Genomic DNA, 12,094 nt, shown 5'->3' with positions numbered 1-12,094 from the left:
TTTTTTTTATTAATTCTATTCTAATACATTTTTTATATGCGTATTGAGTTTATGTATGTGCTTTACTGATTGTGGTCGAGTGGGTGACTGCAAGAATGAGTCAGTGGGTTGATGAATGAATGCAGAGTGGTGGGTTGAGTAACAGAGGGCACGTTTGATGAGTTACTGGGTGCCGACACTCACCAGTCACTGAGACACAGGATAAATCAAGCATTATCAGTGCTTGTTAAACACATCTTTATTGACATTTTTTATTCAGTAACAAAATATTCAATGTTTTCCCACTTCATAAAAAACTAAATAAACAGTACTCGTCAGTCACTTTGCGAGAAGTTTCTTGGTACCAAATCAGACTCAGCATAAATGTTGACTAATTCCCACGATACACTTCTAAACCCATAGCACAGTTCAGTTCTTTCAACTATTTCTATAGTCCATGGTCCTGACGTTAATGAGCTGAATGAAGGGGGTGTGGGAGATGCAAGTGATGGACACAGATAGTAACTTAGGAAAGGATGCCTGCACTTTGCAGCACCCGTCCTGATAGAAACAGATCAGCAGCTGCACTTTGTGGACCTGTAAATCATTTTTCAGAAGGTGATCAGACTCATAAATCACGAGTCAGGGGCAATTCTGTACAAGAGAGGAGTAGCAGCTTCTATACCATCCTCAGCTCTGCTCCTTGCCAAAGACTGAAGACTGGGAAGAGCCTTTGTGTGAAGCGGGTGTGGGGGAAAGTGTAGAGAAGCTCCATGGAGTCACCATTGTGCACGGACAGCCGCCCTCCCTCATAGTCCAGATAAAACCCCAGCTTCTTGGGCTTCTCCCTTGGGGACAGAGAGGTCTGAGGCTTGGTGAGTACGGAGTACTGACCATTGCAACCAGCCACAGCCCAGACTCCCGTCTGAGGTGACCATGTAAAGTAACTCGCCCTCTTCACAGAGTCGGCTAAAACACCCACATACCATCTTAACCCCTCCTGCACAAGCTGCACCTCCCAGTAATGTCTTCCTGAGGTGAACCCCTCACTCCCCAGCACACACCACCAGCTGGTGAATCTCTTTGGAGTTTGTGGCAGGGACTGTGCTCTGTCTGCGACTCTCACATGCCTCTGACTCTCAGACAGGACGAGCGAAGGATGTGCTGTATCTGGATCCAGGGTCACGGTCACTGTGGAGGGGAGAGAGAGAGAGCGTGGGGCATTAATAGTGATTTAATGAACACAAATCAAAAGCTATAGTAGGAACTTCTTATTTTATTTGTGGGTATTTGATATAATGCATCCACACCTAGAAGGAGCAGCACATTGATTTCATTGAATATATTTATAGTAATAGGAAAATCACAAACACCAGCTGCTGGGCATGGATCACTAGTATAGAGTGCATGGTTTTCTGCTGCAATAGGATCTAGAGAGCAGAGCACCCTACAACAGACTTCACACTGTAGTCAACGGCATGCTGTACTAGAATCAGTGCTTAATTTGTAAGAGGTGCTGGTGCCCAAAGCCCTCCTCTTAAACACGCGGCTGCTGCAAATAAATGTCTGAACACGGAATACTGAGGCTGCGTAATCCGGAAGCCATCTCGGGCCTCATCAATCCATATAAAGCCACCCCCTGCCCCTTCAGCTCACGCTTGCAGCTGTTTTCTCCCTAAGTGACGCTTTTTCCTTTTTTCCTTCTTCCGTCTTTCCCATTTACAAACGCTTGAGGCAGAAGAGCAAGCCCCGGCCCTAAAAAATAAGTGCCGGTGCTCAGCACCGGAAACAACAAGCACAAATTAACAGTGAAGATGGTACACTGCACTAGCGAGCATACTTAGGCTAGATAGCATACTGTATAAGAGAGCACACAGTACTAGATAGCACACCGTTAACAGAACGTGCACTGCACGAAACTGATCACCACACTAGACAGCACGTGCACCAATGAGCACACTGTACTACACAGCACATTGCACGAGACAGCACTCTGCACTAGGGGGCACACGCCACTAGTTTGAACACTACCCTGTATCAGACAGTGCATTTTACTAGACAGCATGCCACACTACAGAGCACAGCGTAGCGGACAGCACACTGTTCTCCACAGAACAATGGTTAGAGTGTACTTTGTGCTCGACTAAACACTATGTTAGAAAGCAACCTGATGACACACTGCTAGACAATATGCTGCACTAGACAGCACATCACACTAGACAGAAAAATGTACTAAATGATACACTGCAGCTGAGAGCACACCACAATGACAGCAGATCGCACTCTCTAAAAAACAGGTCCCTGTGCTAGATATTACTCCGTAGCAGAAAGCATGTTGCGCTAAATGGTATACTGCACTAGACGGCACACCACCCTAGACTGCACGAAACAGCTGGCATACCTTAACTGGGCTCCGTGCAGTGACACCATTAGAAAATATAATTAAAAGCTACACACGTTTTAAGACGCATGTGCTCAATCTTGGATTGCCAGTATCTAAGAAAACTACACATTCTAAATGACAGATCTTAGAGACATGAAATTTGGTAGAAGATACCCTAAATTAATGAGTCCATTTAAAACTGAGTTATTGGTCCCGCAGAGCGACTTCAGGAACCTCGATCAGCGGCTGATTTTCCTGATTTCGCCAGGTGTCAAGTTGGACACCTTAAAGCTACAGTGAGAGGAGGGTTTGAACTTCCTGTCCTGCAACCCAGTTACAAACAAGCAGTGCATTGGCTAAATGAGGGGAGAACTGGGAGAGAACCCTGCTGATAGGGGGACCCATACTTATGATGGAAAGAAACAGGCCGCATCACATACCTTATGTGACTGCACACATGTGCAATACATGGGATAGGGTAGTCAAAATTGTAACACACGCATAACAAACAGCTGGGACGGGACCAACAGGGCAACGTCTTGGGTAATATGGGAATGATTATACAAATGGCCCAATAAGAAGTGGACACTGGCAATGAAGAGGACAACAATTCAAAGCTGGGCTGTGATGGAAGGGATGAATGTGATGTTCGCCGACTGATTGTTTATTTAAAATATTAGTGTCCATCACACTTCAGAGTTACAAAAAGATGCTTTATTTGTGCTTTCCAAAATCTGATTTATTCTAAAATATCTGTACAGTTGATTTACTGGCATTTCAATTTTGTTCAGTGCTAGAAAAAACATAACATCCTAAAGCCTCTCCTTTCACATCCCCAGTGCCCAGTAAGATTGACATATCAACCCTCTCACTTTGCAGTCCTAAAAAGAAAAGTAACATTTGAACTCTTTCTTTGCACAGCAAATGTGACAAGATAAAAACAAAATTTAAAGGCCGGTCATTCACTTCTGAACTCCAACATGTTAATTGTGGGGGTGCTTCAGCAGCCACCACACCCCTACTTACAGTGCCTATGGCATGGGCGTGAAATTGAGGAAGCAAATAGTTTGTTATGCTATTAATACAGAGCACTGACCAAAATAAACAAGCTTGTAGACAGAACATTATTCCCCACTGGCATACAATATTGATGTACTGGCAGAGATAATCTGATAGAGACTTCAATCCTAAAATTCCTTACCTTAGAAAATTCCCCAGGCGTCAGACTTGATCTGGAAATGTTTGGTAAGTAGTATCCCTGCATGCCGGTGGGTGGCATCATTCTGCTCTATGTAGCATCGGCGGCATCATATGCTCCAGAAGCAACGTGAACGGTGCCTATATAGGCACCACTCCAGTGCGCTGACGTCAGTTCTTTTCTTTCTGCACCAGCCAGCGCAGATGCAGAGAAGAGCTACCCCCCATCATTTTTGACTGACCTCTTTCTTCAACCTTTTGTTGAAGATTTTTTGAGTTTGTCTCCTGGTGTGAAGGATGTCCACCAGAAAGGCAGGTTTTAATCCATGCAGTGCCAGTCATTGACAGATGTCAGTGACTAACCTGCATTTGTTTTTTCTCAGGTGTCCTGAACATGACCATGACGCCAAGACATGCAAGGACTGCTGTGCCATGCATGCTAAGGTGTTGAGACAGTGTTCCCTCAATCTCCTCGCCGTCCGATGTCGATTGACTCCGTGATGCTCCAGGTCTCGCTCGCAAGGAAGGCCTCAAGATCATTTGCGGAGTTGTACCCGACGATTGTCCGGCTCCAAATCGTCAGGGAAGTACCACAAAAACAAAGAAGAGGTCTTCGACATAATGGCGCAAGCCTTCAGACAAGTCACATGGTTGTCAGCACTTGAGGCCTAGCTCTGCGGTGGAGCCTGTATCCCACCTCTCTGAATTTCCAGGAGTGAACCCCACCCAACTTAAGGAATTTTATGAGCCCATGCACCTCATTTTTGGGTGGCTCAGGCTCTCTGAAGCACAATTGGACCCCACGTGTCAGGGGGGGCCCCCACTGGTCATCAGCTCGCGGGTTCAACCTCGGCACCAGTCTGGTCCCAGGGATCCACTGATGAATTTGAAGCAGCACTGGTGGAGCAACCTCGACCTTCCCCAGCACCCACTCCAGTGCTGATGCCCCCAGCACCACCGATGGCCAGCAGTGGTGCCGCCCCATTATCATTCCCAGCTCCAACACAGGGCATCGTCCGACGTGGCTCCATCGCCAACTGAGCGTCTACTCCCCATATTGGAGCCAGTGCGCTGTTCCTATGACAGAATGATAGGGAGTGGTCTGTGGACCTTTATGGATATCAGTCTTTAGAAGATCCTGAGTACAGGTGGATGCCACTGGACTGGCTCCCTTCCTAGACACTGGCCTGGTGTCTCCCCCTACCGTGGCTACAGAGGAGGGAACCTCTTTCGCAGTGGTAGTGCAGAGGGTGGCTGAGGTCCTGTCCATTATACTGCTGTCAGTGGCAGTCAAGACAACATATTGACAGAGGTGCTTCAGCCGGGAGTTGCCCCCACCAAATCTTTACTCCCATTCAATGAAGCCCTAAATGACGACCTTCTTGGGGCCTGGTCCAAGGCCTGCACAAGGGCTCCTGTGAATAGGACAACTGTCCGCCACCATAACCCCGCCCCAGGGCACAGCAGTTTCCTCCCCCAACACACCACTCCAGAAAGCTTGGTAGTCCAAGCCTCCACCTCTAAAGTCAACCCAGGCACATTCCATACCACCCCACCAAACAGGCAATAAAAAAGGCTTGATATCTTCAGGAAGAGGATGTTCTCTTCTGTCAGCCTGGCACTGAGGTCAGTGAACACTGCATGCCTCTTGGGCGGATACTCCCATACAATATGGGTCTCGGTTGAGCAAATGCTGTGAATGGCCTTGGAGGAGCTTCGAGCCATACTCTCTCAAGCAACTGCTGATGGGAGGGATGGAGCCAAGTTCACCATACGATGTGGACTGGAAACTACAGACTTGCTGGGCAGAGATTTCATTGTCAATGGCCTATAGGCACCACATCTAGTTGAGAACCACTTGCTTTTTGGGGAATGGCCAGGTCTTTGCTCAAGGACAGGCCCTTTGATGACTCCCATTCCTTCCGCGAGAAGGCAAACTCAGCAATGGAGTACTTTAAGGACAGCAGTGCTATGGACAGATCTTTGGACATTTCCATGGCCCCTCATCAAACCCAGTCTGCCTTCTGCCCCTTTTGTGGCGTCTTTTTTGTCTTCACACTCCCAGCCACAATGGCCAAGGAATTGCACAATTATTTTACGTCCGAGGACTCAGTTCCCACAGACCACGTAGGACAGGTAGCCAGAAGTTGAGCCAGTCCACCATCCCCGGCAGCTATAGCCTCCAAACACCATTATTTCACCCACTTACCATCATAGGCATCCAGTGCGAGGCAGGATACACCATCAGCTGCATGACTTGAAGCCAATAATATCAGACCCCTGGGTTTTACAGCTCGATCAAAGGGCTACCCCCTTCTCTTTGCAACAACCCCCCCACCCATGCCACCTACTTATGACAAGCTGATGGAGGACCACCGCTCCTTGCTCTGTCAGGAAGTGTTAGTTCTCTTGGCCAAGGGAGCTATAGAGAAGGTGCAGGCATCAGAAGTAGGTATTGGTTGCTATTTCTGCTACTTTCTGATGTACAAGAAGGACGGAGGCCTTAGTCTGATTCTAGACCTGTGCCTTCACAGTCTCTTAATGAATAAAGAGAGATTCAACTGCATTTGAAACATGTGCATACAATTTCCCTCTTATAATCTGCTGCAGTAGCAAAATTACAAAATCAGTTCCTTCTCACAACCTGCTGAAGCTGCAGATTACTTAGGAAACTTTCATAACTACTTACAAGTTTCATGAAAAATCAACTGTTACTCAACATCACAAGAATTACATTTTCCTAACCTGCATCACAACTCAAAGAAATTAGACACTCACTTAAGATATTTACACTATTACAAAGAAGCACATCAAATCAGAAACCAAACCAGCACATTACAGAAACCCAAATTACAAACCCTCTTGTTCTAAGCACTACACTTATTCATAAATGACACAATTCAATTGGTATCACGCTACACTAATCACTACATTTATTCATACCTGACCCAACTCATTCGGTAGCACATCTCTCTAAGCACTATGTTTTTGTTCAGGACTGTTCCAACTCACTTAGTAGCACACCTCCCTAAGCGCTGCTTTTTCACAACTTGCCCCAACACACTTATTACCACCTTATCCTACTCATTATATTTTCTTGATGGCTGATCCAACTTACTTGCTTTCACAATACACAATTGTAAGCACTCCATTCTATTGAGGTCTAACCCAATCTCACTTAGTACCACACAATCCTAGGCACTTCATTTGTTCGGAATTGACCTGACTCAGTTTGCATCACATCCTCCTAAGCATTACATTTGGATCACGACTGACCCAATTTACCTGGTATCGCACCATCCCAAAAACAATATTTTATTCAGAACATCCATACCATGTGTAGTCCTGTGCTATCCTGCTTTTTTTAAATAAATTTTTATGAAGTCAGAGTTCATTAAATCAATTACATCGATAACAAATAGCAAAAGCCAATAACGGAGAAAGGAGGGAATAGAGAAAGTCATGATGCTTGGTGACCAAGAGGAGTTTCTGCCCACACAACTGCTAAGAATTCCACATAGCCTGGAAAAGAAGTAGAGTGTAGTATCTTCTTAGCAGCCACACTTGCTGGAAATGGAATGTGACAACATCACAAAGTATGTAAAACAAGCTCTTGGTTTCCATGTTGTTCAGGCTAGAGAACTGAAGAGCAGTTGGTAAAGAAACCGGTTGGCACATAGAGGCAAAGTGTGGTGGCTGCTGTGATGAACTTGAACTTAAATAAAGATCCTTGGAATCAGTGCCAGCTCTCAACTTCATTTCATTGGCGACGATGTGGAGAAAGGGAACCTGTTATTTGTCAATTTGGAGAAGAGGAGTTTGCCATTCACCCCAACTCACAATTTACTGTGGACGGTTTGCGTGGAAGTTAGTGCTTCTGGTTTGCTCTATCACACTTTGGGTGAGTGACAATCATGTCTCAATTTACATTTATGGAGCAGCGTATTACATATTACTAGGCTTGCGAGTGACCCTGTGCATGTATTGAGGGCTATCCACTAGTATTCAACCGTAATCATTTTGAATATAGTTATGCAACTAAATTAACTGTGTGGAGCACTGAGCATAATTACCTTGGTGTATCGTGTTGGAGTTACCAACGGAATACACGCAAGCCATAACACGTGAGCCATACTGGCACAAACCTATTATTCTAAGCGTGCGTATCTTAACTTCTCAGCACATACTGTGGAATGCACATACCTCTGCCCTGTAGACATCTTGAACACCATGTTGCAGTGTGCATAAGTCTGCACTTCACCCCAAGTGTGCTTACCTCATCGTTCAACGCGTGTTGTGGAATGATCAGTTGACAGTGAATGTTACCTCTTCACGCTACGTTTTTCTTTTTGTGAGACGTACGGGCAATAAGTCAAAGAAACAAGCTCCATTGGCTTTAGAAAAGGTCAGGCTGCTCACTAATTATCAATCCGATGTCGAAGGTGCTCGGTGACGGGCACACTTTTTGTTTTCATTAAAAGGAACTACAACATACAAGCACTCAGTGACAGGCACATCTTTTCTTTTCTTTAAAGGAACTACAACATACAACAGCTCAGTGATGGACACACCTTTTGTTTTCTTTAAAGGAATTACAAAATACAAGCTCTCGGTGACAGGCACACCTTGTACACGCTGGACAGTCCACTGTTGAACATTTAGACAATCCAGTGCATTCGCCACATAAAATGTAAAAAAAAAAAAGAAGAAAAAAAAAAACCCTCTGTGACAGGCACACATTTACTGGATGAACAATGAAGGTATTTTGTGAAGGTTCCGGCTCATTACAAAAAGTTTTTTTTAAAAAGGGCCGGTGAAGGGCACACTCAGAGTGACAATAAACAAAGGTACCAGTTAGTCCAGATATAACTCTTGGTGAGCACTACCGTGTACCAGATAGTCCAGATATAACAACTGGTGAGCACTACTGTGATCACAGTATTTAGAGATACCTAAAAGAACATTGAAAGAACCTTGCATAGCATTCATATTATCTTCATATTTAGTACTTGTCTTATTTCATCATGCAAAATGTTACTTGCCCTCCATTTCTTCTGATGAGTCCTAGTGAACCACTGATTCCTTAGAAAAAAGGGAAGTTGGAATTTGCACATTATGCAATGGTGTATGGCACTTCCTTGAGTGCAGAGCGGAAAATGTCACTTTTGATGCATTGTGTTCTGAGGGTTAAGATGTTTTTGAAAATTTACAGGAACTCTCACCAGAAGAAGCTAATGATTTAAATGATTACGAAATATGTATACAAAAGTTAGATTTACACTATTTACATACAATGTCTACAGTTTTAGAGAGGTATCAGTTTGGCAAAAGGTGACCAAAATCTGGGAAGTCAGCACAAGAGATATAACTGTGTTTCAAAAATTAGCATTAACATGTAGTTTTGGAGGAAGTAAAGAAGGAAGATCGAGAGACCAATTTATGTTAGGGTGCAACTTAGAGAAAGCAAAAGAGTCTTTCTGGCAAAAGGATAATCCCTCACTCGCTGAGGTTATTAGTAGTGCAAAACCTGTGAACATAGCCTAGCATGTGTGGAAGAGATAAAAAAAAAGGAGGAATGAGTGACAAAGAGAATACAGTGCACTTTGTCGGTCAAACAAGAACAAAAATGATCAAACAACAAATCAGAAATTAAAAAAAGATTCTAGTAAGGATGAGAAAGTAATAAAAAAAGAGTAAGGGACGGCGCTTTCGGTGTGGGGAGCTTGGTCATTTTGCCAATTACAACGACTGTGTGGGATGGAAAGCCATTTGTAAAAAATGTGACAAAAAGGGACATGTTACCAAGTGTTGTAGATCTTCCAATCTTAGGAAGAAGCAAGTTCAAGAAGTAATGTGTGATGATGATGATTGTTCGTGTGAAGAAATAAGTTTACAGGTTAAAGAGAGTAACAGTGGTCCCATAGAGACTGTACAAGTTGAAAGGGTGTTGATTTCCATGATGTTTGATTTGGGAGCAAAGATAACACTGATTCCAAGGGTTATGTATGAAGAAAATCTTAAGGGCAAGGTTACATTGTTCAAGCCAGTAATTTCTCCAAAAGGGTATGGTGGATAACCCATCAAGGGTTATTTTAATGGATTGATTTGGTTTCAAAGTTAGATCAATGGTGGGAAAAGTTTACATCTTCATAAAAGGTTGACTTCTCTTATTAGTCAGTTTCACCAGAAAGATTTGAAGATATACCTTGATCCTAATGAGAATCCCTCAGTTAGACTCAAAGATATAGAACAGGTGGAGTTTGTTAGCAATGATAGGCCACAATACGAACACAAATTTCCAGAGGTATTTCAACACAAAAGGGGTTGTTTGAAGGACTACGTACACAAGATTAAAATGAAGGAAGGGGTGATACCTATGGGGAGCAAAGTGAGGGGCATACCTTTAATGGCTAAGGAGAAAATAAAGGTTGAGTTCGGGAAATTGTTCCAGAATGGAATAATTGATGAGGTTGAAGCTACTGAATGGCTGGCTCCAGTAGTAATGGCAACGAAAGCTAATGGCGAAGTATGGCTGTGTGTGGACTTGAGATAGCTGAACAAATGTGTAATAGTCAATCAATATCCTTTACCAAATAAAATTTAGATGTTATTTATGTTCAGGAGGACAAAGTGTTTCTCTTCCATTGACTTAAGTTCGGTGTACCATTAAGTGAGATTACACAAGGATTCACAAGACTTGACTGTGTTTGTCACTCTTTTTGGTACTTATAAATTATTTCCCATGCCATTTGGACTAATTTCAGCGGCAGCCGTTTTTCAGCGTGCAATGGAAAGGGTGCTTAAAGGGGTACAGGGAATCAAGGCGAATCACGATGATGTTTTGGTGTATCTAGTAAATGAAGATGAGCATAACAAACGTATTTGTGAGTTCCTTCAGAAATTAGAGGAGAGTGGTTTAACTTTGAAAGCTGAAAAGTGTAGGTTTAACTTAAATAAAATAAATTATTTAGGGCATAACATTTCCTCAGAAGGTATTGAACCCAAGAAAGAGTTAGTAGATACTACTGACAATTTAGCAGGTCAAGCATCTAAAGAGGAGGTGACTGTCCTTTTTGCAAAATTGCTCACAACTTTATTGTAGTATTCTGTCATCCCAATAAACTCAAAGAACATGAGAAGGTTAGTAAAAAGGGTGTTTTGGTCTAGTGGAGTGAAGAATGTGAAGAATGTGAGAAAGAATTCAGAGAAATTAAACGGAATATAAAGAAAGCTGCAAGTTTACAAAGTTTTGAGCCTGGTCAGGAAACTATATTAATGTCAGATGACAGTGCAAAAGGAGTTGGAGCAGTTTTATTTCAGATTCATAATGGTGTAGAAAGAACAATTCTTTTTATTTCTAGGGGTCTGAAGGGAGCGGAGTTAAACTACTCTGTTATAGAGAAAGGCGCTTTGGCGGTGTTTTGGGCAGTACAAAAACTGAGGAGATTTGTCTGGGGCAGCAAGTTTCAGATAAAAAACAATCATAAACCATTGAAAGAGATAGTTGAAAGAAAGGGGTTGGATGCTGTGTCTGGGAGAAGTAGAAAGTGGGTGATTACCTTACAGGAATTCAAATTTGATGTACATTATGTACCTGAAGTGAAAAATAATATTGCTCATAGTTGTTCAAGGTTGGTTAACACAATTGGTGATGTTGAAGAAAACACTGAACTTGTGGAAGATGATTTCAAAATGAGTGTGGTAAGAGAAGGCAAAGTCAAAGAAGAATGGATAGAAGAACTTAAAAAAGATCAAGTGATGCAGCAAGTGATAAACAAAATCAAGGAAGAGTGGAATGGACAAGAGAAAAATAACGCACAATTGTGTGGATTTTGGAGGGTTAAAGATTCATTATCTTTACAGAGAGGGCTAGTTATGTGAAGGACCAGATTAGCTCCCCCAATAGGTTTAAGGTAGGCACTAATATTGTTAGTACATGAGAGTCATCCAGGTATCTCTCAAACAAAAGAGAGGCTCAGACTAACGTACTGGTAGCCAGGAATGAATATTCAGGTGGAGAGACAAGTATGTGCAAACATATGGAGAGAAAAAATAACTAGAGACGAAGAACAAGAGGTTCCAAAAAATAAAAAATAATAGAAGAACCCAAGGGAAAACAAACACTGACTATGTAGCAAAGACAACCACGTATTTATGAAAAGGACCCAAAATGCAGATATGGCTAGGTTATTTTAAACCCTGCCCAGGTTTTCTCCAATTTCCTGAGCGAGTGGGAACCCCTTCCCCTAGTGAGAGCCTTTTCCAAATCATATATTTGCCGTATGTTTGCCCACCAGTCTATAGGCCATGGGGGGACTGCAGAGACCCAAGCTCTAGCGATGCAGAGCCGAGCGGAAATAATTTAAACAGCAGCTACCTTGGCCTGGTATCATGCTCCATTCTATAGCCTAACATCACCTCTACTGAAGTAAACTGAATTCCATAACCGAGGGCTGCCGTAATCAGTTTAGTCACTCCTTCCCAGAACTCAATGAGGGGAGGACATGCACAAAGCAGATGAAGAATGTCGGCAGC

General features: G+C 43.2%; 1 protein-coding gene across 1 annotated transcript in view; it reads right to left on the bottom strand.

Annotated features, from left to right (window-relative positions):
- Window positions 1-202: 202 nt before the first annotated feature.
- The window catches only part of LOC138292676 (E3 ubiquitin-protein ligase TRIM39-like), a 75,643-nt gene continuing 63,751 nt past the window's right edge, over window positions 203-12,094 (bottom strand). The window contains exon 6 of the mRNA XM_069231392.1: window positions 203-1,170. Within this exon, the coding sequence (XP_069087493.1) occupies window positions 659-1,170 (512 nt within the window). The 3' untranslated portion in view covers window positions 203-658. The remainder of the gene's footprint in view (window positions 1,171-12,094) is intronic.

Source organism: Pleurodeles waltl, chromosome 4_2, assembly GCF_031143425.1.
Source record: "Pleurodeles waltl isolate 20211129_DDA chromosome 4_2, aPleWal1.hap1.20221129, whole genome shotgun sequence".
NCBI classification, from domain to species: domain Eukaryota; kingdom Metazoa; phylum Chordata; class Amphibia; order Caudata; family Salamandridae; genus Pleurodeles; species Pleurodeles waltl.
The sequence above is the reverse complement of the archived record's forward strand: the minus strand, read 5'-3'. Positions and strand labels throughout refer to the sequence as shown.